At 45.7% G+C, this 19,281-nt stretch overlaps 1 protein-coding gene across 1 annotated transcript in view; it reads left to right on the top strand.

Annotated features, from left to right (window-relative positions):
- SCIN (scinderin) overlaps nucleotides 1-19,281 on the top strand; it is a 312,531-nt gene that overhangs the window by 256,871 nt on the left and 36,379 nt on the right. The window contains exons 9-10 of the mRNA XM_086941979.1: nucleotides 3,558-3,679; nucleotides 15,281-15,371. Of these exons, the coding sequence (XP_086798105.1) occupies nucleotides 3,558-3,679; nucleotides 15,281-15,371 (213 nt within the window). The remainder of the gene's footprint in view (nucleotides 1-3,557; nucleotides 3,680-15,280; nucleotides 15,372-19,281) is intronic.

Genomic DNA, 19,281 nt, shown 5'->3' with positions numbered 1-19,281 from the left:
GCAAAACCCGGTCTTAACATGGTGAAATGAGGAGAAATGTTTAATTTCTCCTAGTTTTTGCTGTTTCTATGTGTGAAACAGCAAATCAGCATGAATGATTGTTTATGTGCAGGAATGACGATTTCAACTTGTATGTGTGCTGCACAATGCAGAACACATAGAAGTTACAAATTTCCATTTGTCATTGTTTATATGCAGGAAGGGACACATTCCTGCACATAAACAATCATTCCCTCAATGCAGGCACCCTTGGACTATGGTGGAAGGGGCCTGCGTTGGCGCTAGACAGTTGACTTTAGCGCCACCGCTAGGGAAAAAGCAGGGTTGTGCCATACAATTGTAAATATGGCGCATCCCTGCGTTTTCAGAATGGTGGAGTGCAGTGTTATCAATTTTTGCTTAACGCCACGCTTCGGTATTCACTTGTTAATTTGCCCTGTAGTCTTTTTGGTTGAAGAATAGATGTTTGTCGTATTATCCACACATGACATCAAGCTTTTAAGTGGGCCGGGTCTTGCCGGTGCTCAGCACTGGAAGCTCCAAAAAGCAGGTACTGAGATGGGTCCCTATTGGGCTCTCCATTTCTGCCCCCACCTTCAGGGGAACAAATATTAACTCTGCAGCAGTACCACCCTTCACTGATTATATCTAACTTCAAAGAGTCTTGTTATCGTTCTTTCACACTCTCGTCATTTCAGAAAAGGAGCATTTTTAATATAATATAAATGAAGCCATAGTTGTTGCTTATTTACCTTATGCAACTAACAACCAATGACAAAGCCAGTAGTCCTGGCTTGCTGTCGGTGTAATGTTACTTGTTGTATTATATATCTGGATGGAGTGACAGAAGCAGTAAAATCAGGCTGCACACTAAGCTAAGAACAGATTTTTATGCTTACTGTATTTTTAAGCCACATTGATTAATTACATTGACCACACCCCTTTAAGAGATCACCACCCCCAGTTGTTTAATCCCACTTAAAGCCCTGGTTGCATATACAGTGGCAGCCACTAGTTAGCTTTACTCACATGTGTGGATGCATAGAGACTTTGTAAATATAACCTTTTCCAAAGGGGGCAGTGGCTGGCATATTGAACCCTAAAGTATCAAAACATAGAACAACCCACTGCTATCGTAAACAGCTGCCAGCTTCTTAAGAGAGAGGGCTCTATCCAACAGGCATCATGACCTAAAACAAGTGACTTCGAAATGAACAAGTCAATCATCCTCCATCATGAGGCAGCAGAGTAGACAAACCCCTAACAAACTACATCAGCACCTCTATGGCAATAATATGCTGCACCAATAAAAGCAATAATTAAAAAACAGATAGTTCTAACTTTTTTAGACTGAAAGTGCTTGTTCATTGATTGGTTTGTTTCTGTGTGTTCGAATTGATGAGTTATATACTTATTGCAATAATTGGGTCAATAGGTGGATGAATCGGCACATGGATGGATGAAGGGGTGGGCTTAGACAGATAGCTGAATGAATAGATTAGTGCACAAATGGATGAAGGTTGAATGGTGGCATCTAATATATCCTTATAGCCCACCGTAGAGGGCTATACCGGCTATTAAAGACCCTCTCCAGCGTTGACAAGGGAGAGGGACTTTAATAGCCAGTATAGCCCAGCTACGAAGGGCTATAAGGCTATTAGAACATTCTGCCCCTAGAGGGCAGAATGTTCTAACAAAAAAAAACCCTTTTGGGAGCGTGAGGGGATTGGAATCCCCTCAGGCTCCCTGAAGCCTTTGTTCACAGACAAGCTGTGAACAAAGAAACATTGGAATGTTGGAGCTCCAGGCTTATACCAGCCATTATAGGCCCGGAGCACTCCATTGTTTTCAATGGAGCTTCCAACATTCCAATGTTCTAATTCTAAACAGAGTTGAGGCCAAACTCTTATGGGCCCTGCCACTTGTGCTATAACCACTTTGATACAATTTTGATTTTAAAACATATTGGTTCAATAAAGCTGATCATAACTGGACTGGATTAAAGGGTAATGTTATTTAGATAGGTAGGGGCATAGGTACAAGCCCCTATCGCTACCGGAGCATCACTTTTTTTGATGCTCCAATGGCCGAGTGCCATTTCCCATATTTACAAGGTGGCACTAAGCCACTTAGCATGACTTAACGCCACCTTGTAAATATGCCCCTTACCGCCGCAGTTCTCTGCAGCAAAGGGGCGTGTAATGTGTATTGCAGTGGGCATTCCACTGCAGTACCCATTGTTTTTTTTATACTGCCCCAGATTTATAAGGTTGAGGCTGTACCAAAACCTAACGCAAGGGAATACCTGGTTTTAGAATGGCGATACAAGTAGAAATTATTATTTTTTCCTTGTTTTTTTCTCTTTCTATGTGTTCTGCATTCTGCAGCACACATAGAAAGAGAAAAGCACCATTATTGATTGTTTATGTGCAGAAAGATTTCCCTTCCTGCATATAAATAATCGCCCCTGTAGCGCAGGCACACTTGCAAAATGGCAGCAGGGTGCCTGCCCTGGTATTAGGCAGCTTTTTTGCACAAGCACTGGGAGAAACACAGGGTGCTCTGCATTCTTGTGAGTACGACGCATCCCTGCTTTAAAATTTTTTGGAACATGGCGTTGTCAAATTTGGCTTAGCACTGCGCTCTGACATTTTGTTTGTAAATATGCCCTTTAGTGTCGTATAATTTACGGCATCTATTTCCTAGAGCAGCATCAATGTGCCCTAGGCAGCATCAGTCAAAAAAGCAGGGTTCGGTTGGATGGTGCACACTGACAGAAAAGAATACTCTAGGTAAGTATGCTTCTGCAACTCTGTCTGGTACAACGATATAATACATGGAACCTCTACTTTCCCCGTATAGAAAAAAAAGAAAACAAAATACGTTTGAACTTAAGGGTGCCTTCCACCACGGTTGAGTTGTTTTGTGTGTAAATCTCCATACTTGGGTGATAGCACAAGTCACACAGCATCAGTGCTTAATTTGAGCCGATGGTTTCCAGTGCTCGGCACTTAATTGTCACCACTGGCTCTAGTGATAGTCCACCACATGGTGACACTGTCTGTCTAATTTGAGATGAGCACAACAACTGTGTTTAATAAGCCAATATACATAAAAACAATTAGAATGCCTGCTACTAATGCCATTCTCATAGCCTTGGGTGGCCCGGAATAGTCTGAATTGTTACACTTGTAGGAGCGTGATGGTTAGTAGTTGTTGATAGTGTCATTGGCAGCACTGGCAGGAGCAGAGGGTGGTGCAGTCTGCAGTAGCTTTACAGAAGGGCTCTGGCACACACTTTTTTTTTTTTTCTTTACAAATTAAGGCCTGCATAGCATTCCTAATAGTATGTTTGGAAACATGCGACTGCATCAACTTTCCAAGCATCGACTGGGAAAGTGTGTGAATTCCCAAAAGTTGCCTTATTTGACCCGTGTGTGCGAGTGCATGTACTCTTTTTTTATGAATTGGGAATTTTACATTCAGTATTCATGATCCATCATCTATTGAGTGCAATCCTTTTCTGTTATAAAAATATGGGTGCATTTTTGTTTCAGATCTGGCGTGTGGAAAGCAATGGCAGGATCCCGGTAGATCCTGGCACCTATGGACAGTTTTTTGGCGGTGACTGTTACATTATATTGTATACGTACCCGAAAGGACAGATCATCTACACCTGGTAAGTTTAACCTGTTTAACTCTGTTTAATTAAACATACATCGACTTTGTACAGTAAGATGACTGGTCACTGTTGAAGAATATACTATCCTTGTGTTTAAAACCTATTTAAATTTTCTAGTGTTCAACAAAAAACGAGTTTTGAACTAGTTATGTTTATATTATCACATGAGACTGTTTCTATATTGAGAAACGTCCAATGTTATTTTTCTCAAATTAAAAATACCGTGGGTTTGTGCACTACATTTCTGAAGTGAACAGCACTTCCAATTTTCAGAAATGTCACCCTCCGATGCAACTGTTGGGCTGGCTGGGCCATTAAAAGGTCTTTAGAATTTGCTTATAGCCATAATATTCGCATCGTATCTTTTCTAATTCGTTTTTTGTTGGTCAAATTTCCTTAGTCTCCTTCGTCTCATCTATGTTGGTCAGCCCTCTTAGTCCCCTCAGTGATGTATCTAATTATTTAATACGGGTTGTATATGATATAACATATCAACTTACTGCTTCTTCAAAGATGTTCTGGTCTATTGCATCCTAAGGGGTCTGGGTTCTTCTGACTGCTTCCTGTCAGGGCGGAAGGCTATCTGAAGAGAGCCCCCCCCTGAGCCCAGCACCTTCTCAATAGTTCTGCTTGGAAGAGTGTTGTCAGGGTCGTGGTTGGATTATGCTTTGGGTGGCACAAACAGGCGCGGTTCGTCCATTGAGGCGTGGGGGCGTAGCCCCCCCTGCCCGAAGCCGCCCGCAGCTCCCTCGGCGTTTTTGAGTTAAGACTGTGACCATCATGTCAATGAATCAACATGACGTCAGACCGCCCTGCCTGGCGGTCTGGCGTCATGTTGATTGATTGACATGATTGTACAGGCGGCAACACAAGTGCGCATGAGTGGGGACGGAGGGTGAATTTTTACCCGTGCCCACTCATGCGCACTTGTGTTTTTGCGACATTGCGCATGCCCATTAGGAGCCCTAATGGGCGTGCTGCGGGCGAGAAGGTACCTGTGCCCCTGGCACCAGGATTGGCCAGGGGTGCTGTGAGACTGTAACGTGTGGGGAGCAGAGCCCAGAGGTGGCGCGGACCGGCAGCAAGGTAAGAGTGTGTGTTTTTCTTTTATTTAAAAGTGTTTGGTGCGAGTGTGCGTGTATGCATGATTGTTTGGTGGAGAGTGTTGCGAATGGATGTGTTTGTGTGTATGCGTGTGTGAATACATTTCTTTGAGTGTTGTGTACGTGGGTCGCGGGGGGGGGTCGCCGCCGGCCTGAGTGGCCTGGGGCTCGCACTCATAAATCAGTTTGCGCCCACCACTTCAAAATGTCACCATCCGCCCCTGGGCACAAATAGTAACTGAGTCTGGCTTGGTGGGTGTTTGTTTAACTGATCGATCAATGATGGTGTTGTTAGAGGTCTTTTCTTTCCATAAGGAAAATAGGTGGTCCCTCGCAGCTGAAAACCTATCTAAAAAGCATAGTTTGCCGCACACTTCAGTCTGTTTTTAAAATTAAGGGGCATATTCACAAGCCCCTATTGCCACCACAACGCCACTTTCAGTGATGTTGCGATGGCAATAAGGGCCTCACCTTATTCAGAAGGCAGTGTTAAGCCACTTAACGTGGCTTAACGCTGCCTTGTGAATAAGGCACCCTTTTATGCTGTATTTAGCATGAAAGGGGCGTGCAGTGGTGGGCGGTTCACCGCAACATCCATTGATTTTGACGCTGCCCCCTATTCACAAGGGCAGCGTAAATAGGAGGCAGCGCCAAAGTTAAGACCAGGAAAATCCTGGTCTTAAGCAGGCAAAACGAAGCGAAATGCTTTATTTCTCCTTGTTTTTGCTTTTTCCTAATGTGCTGCCTTGTGCATCACACATGAAAAAAGCAAATTGAAATGGTTTGCGTATGTACAGGAAGGTGTCCCTTCCTGTACATAAACAAACCTTTTTTTAAAATGCCATTCTGTCACTTTCATGTGTGTTGCATAAAGCAGCACACATGAAAGCGAGAGATTTGCATTTAGAACTGTTTTCGTGCAGGAAGGGACACCTTCTTATACATAAATAATTCTCCCCTGCACACTCCTCTGGTGCAAGGGTGCCTGCGTTGGTGCTAAGTTGTTAAACTTAGCGCAATTGCAGGAGGAAACGCAAGGTTGCATCATATCCTTGTGAATATGGTGCAGTCTTGCGTTTCCGAAGTGACGGAGAGAGACGTTAAGCAAGGACGCTAGCTCCTCTCTCCGCCACTTCCTTGTGAATATCCCCTTGGGTTGGATGCTAAAACGATGAGTGCCTAGTTGTTGTTTTTTCATTCTTTTTCTGCCGCATCTTCTATCGTAAGACCAGGGTACCGTGATGTCATCCGTGGCCTCCAGGGGTTGCTACAGCGGTCTCCATGTTCAATAGTGGCTGAGGTCTTTTCCCCAAATTGGTCCCTTGCTTTGTACACTGGTGGCCTAAGCAGAGGTTTAAAGGCAGGTAATCAAAGGGGAACTATCTCTTGAAGAAGATGGACAGCTTTGCCTCCTGGTTCTCTGTCTGTCCTTTGCAGCTGAGCATCTGGTTCTTGAGTGGGCCTACATATTTGCGAGGGACAGTAATTTCTGTGAGTAGGTGGGGGGAGAGAGAGGGGAGTGGTACAACAAATGACCAGAAGAAAGGATGAGCTTTATATGATCTTTCATAAGTGCAGCAGACACACTCAAAAAGGATTCCTTCATAGCTAAAGCATTGATGTATACACTGTAATATTATTATTAAGAAAAGACCACTCAGCATGGGGGCAAGAGCAACACTTGTAAAACTCTAGTAATTGAAAATATACAGAGTCTAATCATATATTTCACCCGTGATGACTTTGGTAACAGCTACAATTTCATTTCAAATTCTAAATGAGTCAGAATTATGAAGGATATTCCCCCTATTAGTAATATTCTTGAATAGCATTATCCGAGGTAAGAAATGTCTGGATGTATACCCCTACTTGCAAAATGTGTGTTTTTGCATGTATTTTTTTGTTTGTTTTGTGTACGGCAGATTGGCCAAGGTGAGCTTCAGGTCATCAGAAGGTTATGAAATCTCATTTACATTTTTGGTCCGAGATATAGAACGTCTAAATCTCTTTTGCTATTATATGGGGGTCTTTCTGAGACTATATCGGGAGGTAATAGACAACGGACGAATCAGTTAAAGTTTATCTGTTCTGGTATTTGACTTGAGGAATTTCCTTTGAAAGCTTTTCGGAAGATGGGTGGTGTGCATTTCTTATCTGGACTGGGCGTGTATTTCAGATTTCAGTGTGTGCCCAAATGAATCTAAATAGGGTAGCTCGTAGTGGACACGTGGAGTATCAGGTAGGAGGTTGTATCTGCTTTCTGTTCCTGGATCTTCCTTAATTTTCCAATTTCTTTGTGGGGTATTTAGGGATATTTAGATGGAGACCATTGCACGTTAGGCAAGTTTTTTAATGAATATTTAGTTTTGAGTTTTTGAGTGGTAACCAATTTAGCTGTGCAAGGACAAAGATGATGTATTCAGCCAAGCTGTAAAATTGTTGCTTCGTTGTGAACAGCAGTGCAGCATCTTCCCCGGCCCTGGAGCATGCAAATGAAATACGCCACACGGGACCTGCAGTCAAACACATCTTTTGGGGGAGGAGGTTTATATAGCGCAAACTCGACCCGAAGGCATCAGAGTGCTCTACATTAGCACCAGTTACAGACAGACACGTTCATTTTGGTAGGCACGGGGAGATTAAGTAATTTGCCCAGAATCACAGGATGTTGAGCATCTCTGCCGAGCATCTCTGCCGAGCCTCAAACCTGGTTCCCCAGCTTCGAGGTGGACCTCTCTAGCCGTTAGGCCACATCCTCTCGTATTCTTCAGCAGATACTCACACACTAGGCATTATCTCAGACTCATCATTAACCACACCATAACACCTTCCCATATGTGCCTGTTTAATGTCCGTCCTAGAACCATGAGGGTCCTAGTGTGTATAACATCAATATGCCACATCTCCCCCTGTGTTGAATAAAAAGTGGTGAACCTTACAAAAATCAAGTTTCTTCAATTACTTGGCAAAGTGATTACCTTTGTCAGCCAGACCTGGTGATCTGAGATGATAGAGGTCTACCCTGATCAGACATTGGTGACAAAGGCTCCGGTGGTTGAACCAGACCTGCTCACAGTGCTGCTCTACGCATGGTTTGAGGACTCGACAAGTGTCACTGTAGATGTTTGAAATGTGATGTGTCCTGAGTGATGGATTGTCTAGGATGATGTGCTTTTATCAAATGTCCCTTGGACACCACAACCTGTAGAGGATCAGCAGCAAAAGGAGTGTCCATTTTCAGTCTTTGTTTCTGTTTAACCAAAATCTTGTCTCCTGGACATGACGATGCCAATCAGCACATGTTTTAATTTTCCTTTTCCGGGTCGCGTCGGTGTCATGAACTTGACCAGTATTCACTGATTGATCAGAGGTTCATTGGGGTAGTTTTGTTCTGACGGCTCGCCCAAAAGCAAGGTACCTGGACTGTCATCAGTTGTGGAGTGAGGAATTGATTGATCGGCCCTGAGGGCCTAGCAAATGGCTTGGTTCAACTCCTTCTATGGACGCTCACTGGATGACTCTCTTCTGGGTGCCAATGAATCATTTAGCTACGCAATTGGCTTGGGGCCACAGAGGTGTAGTCATTTGGTGTTTGACATTGAGTCAGACAAGAAACTCTTTGAACTCTTTTCTGTTAAAGGGTAGCCGTTTCGGGAATGTCCCACTTTGCAAAGATGTCATGAAGTTGTTCTATGATCTTGTCATGGGTTGTCGAATATAGGTCTTCCACCAAAGGAAAACGTGAATATTCATCATTGACTACAATGAGGTGGTGCCCATTTCCAAAAGATACAAGAAGGCAACTGCAACTCTCTCCCAGGGATGAGAAGGAAGGTCAGACTCGGTGACGCAACTCTAGGTGTTGTGTCACATTAGCAGACAAACACTTGCAAATGTGGTGCATTTTCAGCTCCTTCTCAACTCGCTCATCTACTCAAGGAAGCCACACTCGATCTTGTAGGACTATTTTGGTGGCTACAGTGCCACAGTGTCTTTTATGGGCCAGCTCAATGACCCTCTGTTGTACGCTTTCAGGTAAGACGATTCTTGAGTCTCTCAGTATTACGCCTTCTGGAGTAATGGCTAACTTGGCCATGCACATTTTTGGAACTTTTGGAATTCAGCATCATTAGCAAGAGGCCGGATACTTCTCCTCTGTGATTGCATAGCAATACATTCTTTAATGATAATCATGTTTTTATCAGCATTGGTGGCATCAATGAGTTATTCAACCAATAGAGTCACTGGTGGCTGGACTTCACGATAAAGATGAGATATGCTTCAGCTGTCTTGGATGTCGAACTGTGACGATGTAACAGCACTTGTGAAAAGTAATCTGCTGGATTTTGTTCCTTTTCCCATTTGTGCACAATGGTACAGTCATACTCTTGCAGTCTTAACCCACACCTCTCGATGCTTGGGGGCATCTTAGCCATCGGGTTCTCAAAATTGTGAGTAATGCCGGGTGATCTGTGATGACAGTGAATCCTTTTCCGTATAAGAATACATGAAACTGTTCGCTGGCCCTCACCACAGTTAGACTCTCCTTTTCCAGCTGGGAGTATGCACGTTCTGTCTCAGACAGGCTCAGACTGGCATAGGCCATAATGTGTCTCTGAACATTTGGATGTTCAATATGTTGTGCAAGGATTGCCCCAGCCCTCCCGGGTGTGCATCAACCAATATTTCAGTATGTAACTTGGGGTCAGAGTTTGTTATCTCAGTTGCATTTTTAATTGCATGTTTAATGTCTCTGAAACTCCTGTCGCCTTCTGGAGATCATTTTACTTTGTGAAGTCTCTAAATGGGGTGCTTGCTGTAGCAAAGTTGCAAATGTATCCTGATCGAAAACTGGCAATGCATAGAAAGGATTGTGGTATATTAAAATCTGGATTGTGGTATATTAGCATCTGGGGGCAAGGGGATGATCGTGCTTGCACCTTGGCTGGGTCTGGAGTCTTCCGACCATCAGAGAATATGAAAATCAGAGAATATGTGCAAAAAACTTGAGTTTGATTTGTGAACCTCACATTTTGAAGCATTCAGAATGAGACCGGCATCAACAAGTAACTGGCACACCTGGTTAAGGGCTTTATTGTATTCTTCTTGTGTTCTCCCAAAAACAAATATTTCATCAATGTAATTTAAAGCATGCGTTCCAGGTTGGATAACTCAGCAAATAACACCCTGAAATATCTCAGCAGCAGAGGATAGCAACATGAGTCGAAAAGCAAGTAATGTACCAGCAGTTCTCCAGTTCACGTTGATGGTATCCTTTATTCGGGACAAGATGGGAAAACACTTTGGCTCAGTTTAATTGCATGATCATGTCTGCTATATGTGGACCAGGGTGTTTCTCCCTCCCTATGGCTTTGCTTGTCTGACGCATATCAATGCAGACACACACTTCTCCACTACTGTCCTTTTTTTGGTACTACTACATGGGCGAAACCCATGGTGTGGGCCCTGTGGAATGTTCAATGATATTGTGCATTAAAAGCGCTTCCAACTCTTTATCTACAGCTTCTTGTAGATGGAAAGCAACTCTACAGTGTTGATGAGCACCAGGGCAATATCTTCAGTGATATGAAGCTCTACTTTCATTTTCTTGAATTTTTCCAGGCCATGAAAACACAATTAGAATTGGGTCATGATCTCAGACTGAGCGCAGAGCTTGTAGTTGAGGGATACCAACACCATGTGAGCAGCAGTGCTAAGCTGAGCAAACAGCCACTAAAGGAAGTCCCTTGTAGAACGTGGATGGTGGCTTGCACCAATGTGTTTTTCCGTCGCATTGTCGCTGTGAATGACCCTTGGCTTTGCAGTGGCTCAGAAGTGGGCCAGGTGTATACCTTTAACCCTGATCAACTGAGGTAAGGCATAGGGGATAAACTGTTAAACTTTTCCACAGACATGATATTAATCGACGTACCATCGTCTATGATAAACTTTATTGAGTGATCATTCACTCTCAACGTGATATTGGGACAAGGTCCAAATGAATTTTTCTTGAACTGTGATCTTCTTTAAAGGCAGCCAGCCCCACATGTGCACACCATCTTTTGGTAGACATCATCTGCGCACAAACATCTTCTTTGCTGGTATTCGCTTGTGATGTTAACGAGCCTTTGTGCGATAAGTTAAAGCTTGACAATGATGGATTTAGCTTTTACGTTTTGTGGGCATGGCAAGAGTGCTTCTGGAAAAATCTGGTGTCCATCTTTTCTTTCCATCGTGATGAACTTGATTTTTTTTAGCTTGGCACAGAGTTATGAAATTATGCTTTTCTCCACAACCTTTGCAGACCTGCCTGATGGCTGTTCATTCATCTTCATGAGGAAAGGAAAATCAACATCGGAAGAATAATTTTGATTACTTTAAAGATGTCGACTTGAGTGCATCTCTGTTTTTGCTTGTGCTTGCTTTTCACGGGTAGAGCTGATCCATTGTGGACTGTTCCTGCTTACATGTCAGCAGCTTGTCGGTCTGCTCATTTTTCTGCTCTGGCAGTCATTAACATTTTCTCCAGGCTATGTGTTTCTCTCAACATGTGCCTTCTAAACAAATCTGAAAGGCAGCCATCAATGACTCTGATGCAGGGCTAGCTCTAGGTTGGTGCAACCGGTGCCACAGCACCGGGTGCTGAATTCGCATGGGGGTGCCTGTTTGCTAGTTTATATTGTGCTTAAAAGCACCTGCTGCGACGTTCTTGGCCTCCAGCAATTTTCAGGCAACAATTAATATGTCAAGAAAACTCCAGCGATTAATGTTCTTTCTGGCAAGATTGGAATTTTGTCTTGTACAAGTTTTGACTTGTGGAATTTTTGATTCATGATATGGTAGTGCAGAGGGTTAATATGCCAGCTGCAAAGAACATGTACCATGCAGATCACAAAGTGAATGTAATGTAAACAGGTCAGTGGGTTACCGCTTTTGGCAGAGATTTTCTTTTGTCAGTTGCAGTTTACAGTGAGGTATTAACTGTCATCAAAGAACTGCGTGCAGACTTCAAGGCATAGAGTAGAGCAAATGGATTTTTCCCTAGACTTTCATTATTCGAATGTTGCAAAAAGGGTTCATTTTGGGAACAAATCAGTTCTTGTTAGTAAAGAGAACCCCAATCCATTGTGTTACATTTTTAAAATCAGATTTTGTGCTTCTCCAAACCAAGTACTCTTCAACTATACTGCCTACCTGTATGGATGACATGTGAATCCACCCCTTGTTGTCCTCTGTATTATGTAACATGTCCTATACACTGGTTTACACACCTATGATTGAGGGTTTCTGTGGTGTAAAGTGTGTATTATGTAAAGTGCTCTGACACCCATCACTTTTATGAGTGACACTATCAAATTAAACGACTGGACAACAACGCACACAACACCAAAGAGCTCTTCAGCCTCGTGAAAGAACTCTCCAACCCCAGCTCCAACACCAACAACATCCCACCATCACAAGACCTTTGCGACTCCCTGGCCACCTTCTTTCACCGCAATATCACCGACATCCACGAAAGCTTCAACTCCGACCCCACCGCACCCACTACCGAGTCCACCGCCCCTGCGAATACCACCCGCACCAACCGCCTGACCATCTGGTCCAGCATCAGCGACAAAGACACCATCAAAACCATAAACTCCATCCACTCCGGATCCCCATCAGACCCCTGCCCTCACCACGTCTTCAACAAGGCCAGCACTACCATCGCGCCCCACCTCCGGAAAACCATCAACTGCTCCTTCGAGACAGCCACCTACCCGGAAATTTGGAAGCATGCCGAGATCAATGCCCTTCTGAAGAAACCCAAGGTGGACCCCAATGACCTCAAGAACTTTCGGCCCATCTCCCTGCTCCCATTCCCGGCAAAAGTAACAGAGAAGATCGTCAACAAACAGCTAACCCGCTACCTTGAAGACAACAGTATCCTGGACCCCTCCCAATCCGGCTTTCGCAGCAACCACAGCACCAAGACCGCCCTCATCGCCGCCACTGATGACATCAGGACCCTGATGGACAAAGGAGAGACAGCCTCCCTCATCCTCCTGTACCTATCAGCAGTCTTCGATACAGTCTGCCACCGCACCCTATCAACACGCCTCCAGGACGCCGGCATTCAAGAGAAGGCCCTGGCCTGGACCATATCCTTCCTCTCAGGAAGAACCCAGAGCATCCGCCTCCCATCCTTTCGCTCAAAAAACACAGAGATTATCTGCGGCGTTCCACAGGGATCCTCCCTCAGCCCAAAACTGTTCAATATCTACATGGCTCCTCTCACCCACGTCGCACGACAACATAACCTCAACATCATCTCCTACGCCGACGACACCCAGCTGATCATATCCCTCACGAAGGCCCCCACACCGCCAAAGCTAACCTCCACAGAGGAATGAGGGCCGTAGCCGACTGGATGAAGGACAGCAGACTGAAGCTGAACTCAGACAAGAAGGAGGTCCTCATCCTCGGACCCGCCCCATCGGCCTGGGACGACTCCTGGGGGCCCACTTCACTAGGCACAGCCCCCGAACCCACGGGCCATGCACGCAACCTGGGGGTCATCCTCGACTACACCCTCTCCATGACCAGGCAAGTCAAAGCCGTCTCCGCCTCCAACTTCAACACCCTCCGAATGCTCCGCAGAATCTTCAAATGGATCCCTATCGACACGAGAAAGACCGTCACCCAGGCCCTCGTCACCAGCCGACTCGACTACGGGAACGCCCTCTACTCAGGAACTACTAACAAGCTCCTGAGACGACTACAATGAGTCCAGAACGCCTCAGCTCGACTGATCCTCGACGTCCCCCGTCGCAGCCACATCACACCCCACCTGAGAGGCCTGCACTGGCTCCCCGTCAACAAGAGAATCACCTTCAAGCTCCTTCTCCACGCACACAAAGCACTCCACAACACCGGACCTACCTACCTCAACAACCGACTCAGCTTCCACACCCCCACCCGAAGCCCCCGCTCAGCCAACCTCGCCCTCGCCACAGTCCCTCACATCCGGAAAACCACTGCCGGCAGAAGATCCTTCTCCTACCTCGCCGCCAAGACCTGGAACACCCTCCCAGCCAACCTACGACAGACTCAGGACCTACTTGCCTTCAGAAGACTCCTCAAGACCTGGCTCTTCGATCAGTAGCGCCCCCCCCCCAGCGCCTTGAGACCCTAACGGGTATACGGCGGGCTTTAGAAATGGAATGATTGAAATGTAATGATTGATTGAGCGAGAGTGGTTATGAAGACTGTTAAAGGGTGGTAGGGAGGGAATCTGTGGTGGAGGTGGTCATTGAGGGGCGCCAAAAAACATTGTTGTACTGGGCGCCACCAGTGCTAAAGCCGGCCCTGCTCTGAGGCATATGGCTTCTTCATCTGTGAAATCACAGAACTTGCAATGTATGATGAGTGTAATAAGTCTTTCAACAAATGTGTCTATTGTTTCACAAACCAATTGTAGAGGTTGAACTTGGCCTCCAATGCTTCATTTTCTTTTTGATCTGTGAACCTTTCTTTAGCACTTCTTTCACTCCATCACCTGCAAGATTTTTTAAGTATTTGATGATCTGCTCTTCATCTTCTTCTTCTAGTGCATCTATGAAGTCTTCTAATGTTTTGATCCATGCAGCCCACCTGGCACCAATGTTCTGCTTCTTAGAAGTGTCGAAGGGCGATAGTGGCTGTAGGAACATGGCTGCATTCTATTTACCGCTCCCTTTTTCTGGGAATGAGAGCAAGTGCTGTTCAGGCAGCTTTGGCTGTACCCAGCTGCCCTCTGCAACGTCTGCAAGCACAACCCTTCTGCTTGAACCTGTTTCAGTCTGCTTGAACTTGTGTCACCACACCCAATCTAAGGTCATACAATGCTTCACTTGTCTTTGATGGTGAGTAAATTCTCTGTTTCTCGTACCAGGTTGTTGCTGCCGTTATCGTTCTGCTTCATTTGAATAATTGTTCCGTATTAGGGGAGCAGCGCAGCATCTCTGTCAACTACTTCACCAGCGGTTTTGGTGGGTGTTTTGAATGTGCTCCTCTGCTGTGCCATCACTGTCTTTTTTAGCCGTGTATGGGCTGGAGTAGGGCTTTGACTCCACATGTACCAGTTACAGACTGCTTTGTATCGATTTGAAGCACACATGGCATGCACAGGCAGTTTTCAGTACCATTGCAAACTCTCAGGGAGAACACTCTTGTTTTCTTCGGGCTACGGATCCCCTACTCATAGCCAGATGTTGTGTCTTCCCCAGCCCTGGAGCATGCAAATGAAAAACGTCACACAAAAGCTGCAGTCAAATACTTCTTTATTCTTCAGCATACACTCACACACTGTGCATTATCTCATACTCAAAATTAAACACACCTTAATACCTCACCCTATATGACCTAGTTCCTGTTCAGAGTCCACCCCAGAACTACGAGGGTCTTGGTGCGTAAAACATCAATATGCTACGGGCATGTGTGTTTCTAATGCTGCTTCTTTGTTTCTCTTCCCTAGGCAAGGAATGAATGCAACAAGAGATGAGCTGACAACATCCGCCTTTCTGACTGTACAGCTTGACCGCTCCCTCAATGGAAATGCTGTCCAGGTATGTGTCTGCAGTGCCTCAAACATGTAAACTTACGACCCCATTACAAGTTTGACCTTAATTCAACTTTGATTAGAAACAGTAATTTTGACCCAAATGGATTACGAGTCCTACAGTATAACTGCATGTGATAACACTGCATATACCACATTGTTTTCTGGGGACAAATCCTTTACGTCAAACATGGAGAACTTGTTCCTGGATATAGGTCTGGAATTACAGTTTCAAATGCAGAAATTAATTGTGTAGCCTATTTTTCCATAAATATGCCACATTCCAGCAGAACCTCTAAGGTAAGAATTTATAATGTCTATATCATTGCAAACCTGGCATTACCAATACAGCAGGTATCAGTCATGACAGATGCTAAATTACCAAAAGCCTTAATACAGTGGGACTTTGGCCACTCTTAGTGAGGGACTGTAAGAGAAAGCCCATTAGAAGAAATCAGAGAACTGCCAACAACCAATGAGAGAAAAAGGACCATTCTATTCTGGGTTTGGTGAAGCGCAACAGCTGCCCCAGCAATAGGGCATCCCGGCGCTGAGAGAAGTCACACACCCTACCAGGAGGAGAACATGGGAGGAGGAGGGGGGGGAAGGGAGCTGCACTAGTCGGGAGGAAATAGAAGGGTCTTGATTGCCTTACGAAAGGCAGAGAGGCAGTCTATGGAACGTATATGAAGAGGAAGAGCGTTCCATAACTTGGGTCCCAGGACCTTGAAGGAGCGACCTCCAGTGCGACAGAGCTTTATTCGAGGTACTTTCAGAAGGAGTTGGTTGGAGGAGCGCAACTCGCGGCTAGGAGCATAGGGGCAGGTGTGGTTTTGTAGCAGAGGGGGGTTTCCCTGTTTGACGATTTTAAAGATCGTAATGAGAGCTTTGAATTTTACTCTGTTTTCGACGGGCAGCCAGTGAAGTTTGCGGATGGTGGCTCTGGCTGAGCATCTGCGGGGAAGACCGACCAGCGTTCTTGCCGCCGCGTTTTGGACTCGTTGAAACCTAGCAGTTTCTGCTTTGTTTGCACCTAGGAGGAGGACGTTCGCGTAGTCCAGGCGTGATAAGATGGTTGCCTGGACAATCAGCTGGCGGACCTTAGAATCGAAAAAGCCAAGTATGGGCCTAAGATTTCTCAGAAGACCTATACAGGTGGCTGCCACCTTTTTGGTGTGTGTCTGGAAGCTGAGAGTGGCATCCATCCAGACTCCCAGGTTTTTGACGCTAGATTTAGGGAGTGGGGTGGTACCAAGGGATGACGGCCACCAGTGCTCGTTCCAATGGCTGGTGTTTCTGCCAAGAAGGAGCACCTCGGTTTTCCCGGCATTCAGTTGGAGATAGTTGTCCGTCATCCATTGTGCCACTGCTGCCAGGCCATTTCTGAGCCTGGACGCCGTGATGGAAGGGCTTTCAGTGAGGGTGACGACCAACTGGGTGTCGTCGGCGTACGATACCAGCGTGAGCCCCCACTCTTTGGCTACTTCTGCAAGAGGCTGAACATATAAGTTGAAAAGGGAGGGGCTCAGCGCTGAGCCCTGGGGAACTCCCTGTGCTATTGGATAGGGTTTTGAGAGGAAAGGGGGAGCTGATACCCGAAAGGATCTGTCCTTAAGAAAGGAGCGAAACCAGGTTAGAGCAAGGCCAGACACACCAGCCATCTCCAGACGTTTCAGAAGAATGTCGTGTGATACCGTGTCAAAGGCTGCGCTGAGATCGAGAAGAATCAGCGCAGCACTTTGACCGGAGTCTAAAATCGTCCGGAGATATTCGTTGGTGGCCAAAAGGGCAGATTCCGTGCTGTGACCCGGTCTGAAGCCATTTTGGGATGGGTCCAGGATGCCATTTAGGTCCACATGTTTGGAGAGAATGCCGTTGACGTGGGCTTCTGCTATCTTAGACATCCAGGGGAGAAGGGATATAGGTCGGAAGTTTTCTGGCTTCGAAGGATCCAGGGTGGGTTTTTTGATAATGGGTGACACCCAAGCCTGTTTCCAGGCTATAGGTACAGTGGCGGATGTGAAGGAAAGATTGAGAATTTCGATCATGGAGGGTAGGAAGAAGTCAAGCGAGTCCAGAAAATGAGAAGGGCTCATAGGATCCCCGGGGGAGCCAGATTTCACTTTTTTACAGAGTTTAATCAGGTCGGTAGCAGTGATAGCAGGGATTTGGGTGAGAGGGGTGATAATCGAGTTTGGGTTATTGGGTTCACCAGGGTGAAGAGGGTTCTGCGAAAAAGTTTTGTATATGTTCTGGACTTTCTCTATGAAGTATGTGGCAAGCTGTTCGCATTGTTCATTGGATTCAATTTTGGGAGAGGGTGACCTGGGACTCTGAAGTTCTTTGACAAGTTTGAAAATCGTTTTAGTTGGGTTTGGGTTAGAACTGATTTTGTCGGCATAGAAAGCTGCGCGGGCAGTACGGATGGCTTTATGATATATTTTAAGTTTGGATAGATAGTTAGCTTTGACCTGACAGTCAAAGTCTTTTCTCCATTGACGCTCAGCTCTTTTGCAATCCTTGCGCATGGCTTTAAGGGTGTCATCATACCAAGGGTTTGAAGGTGTGGATCGTCCTTTGGTTAGTTTGGCTGGAATAAGAGTGTCAAGTCCACCTATGATCCAGTTATTGAAGGAGGTATAGGTTGTGTCAATATCTTGATTGGCTTCCCGATGAAATACTCCTAGGGTTTCGTGGAAGATGGGGGTGGAAAGTTTGTGCCATGGTCTTTTAAGGCGACGGTTACATTCAGTTTTGTACTGACGTCCTGGAGCTGGGACGGTTAGTTTGATGAGGTAATGATCCGTCCATCCCATAGGTGTGGGGACTTCTGTGACTGCCTCATGGATGTTGGTAAAGACTGGGTCCAGAGTATGGCCGGCTAAGTGGGTGGGAGCCTGAATGAGGGAGTTAAGCTGTAAAGCCGAGAGATCGGTGAGAAGATTGGTAATAGTGTGATCGTTGGATAGGTCAAAATGCAGGTTTAGGTCGCCCAGAATAGTAAAGTTGGCAGATTTGGTAATATGTGGGGTAGACACCTCAAGGAGGGCGTCAATGAACCTGGAGGCAGGGCCAGGTGGGCGGTAGATATAAAGACCCGATAATGTAAATTGTGGGCTAGTGGTGATTTTAAATTGGGCGCATTCGCAATCAGGGAGAGTTTCTTTAATGAATGAGCAGGTGAAATGCTTCTTATAAATAACTGCGATGCCACCGCCTCGTGTATCGCATTTAAAGTAGCCAAGTGATACTCATCTGGGAGCGTGAGGTTGGGGATGGCAGATACGCCATCTCATAGCCACGTTTCGCAAAGGAAGAGGATGTCTGGGTTTTCGTCCAAAATGAGCGAGTTGACCTCAAGATGGTGTCTGGTGAGTGACCTGACGTTAAGTTGAAGTATCGTAAGGGGCGAGGTGGTGGTGGTTGTGCCTCGGTATCCCCGAACGCGAGTTGGACTGTCGGTGGTGAAATGGCAGGAGTTGCACTGGAATTGCGAGTGGCCAAGGACACCTGTAACACCAGGACATCTTTGACTGTGATTCATGGCAAGGAGTTCTTCACGGTCGTACCTTAGGGGCATGTGGGGCACGGTTAGACCAGGGGGACTGGCGAAAGGCGATGTCATGGCGATGACGGGCGCAGACGAGCTTGCCTTAGGCGCGCCTGTATCAATCTATGAAATGCTAGGCTTTGTATGAAGACCAAAGAGGGTTATGAGCATGAATCCGCAGCTGGAACTACATCATAAGGATAAAACATTAATATTAAAATAAAAAACGGTGATCATCCCAGCAACTGAGTTATACAGCAATGTAACATCAGGTACACATTTTCACAATGAAAACTGGAGTCGAGTGTAACGTTAAAAGTGTCCAATCGTGAAACTCTACTGTTCCAGATTCCACCCACTAATCGAA

Source organism: Lissotriton vulgaris, chromosome 10, assembly GCF_964263255.1.
Source record: "Lissotriton vulgaris chromosome 10, aLisVul1.2, whole genome shotgun sequence".
NCBI classification, from domain to species: domain Eukaryota; kingdom Metazoa; phylum Chordata; class Amphibia; order Caudata; family Salamandridae; genus Lissotriton; species Lissotriton vulgaris.
The sequence above is the reverse complement of the archived record's forward strand: the minus strand, read 5'-3'. Positions and strand labels throughout refer to the sequence as shown.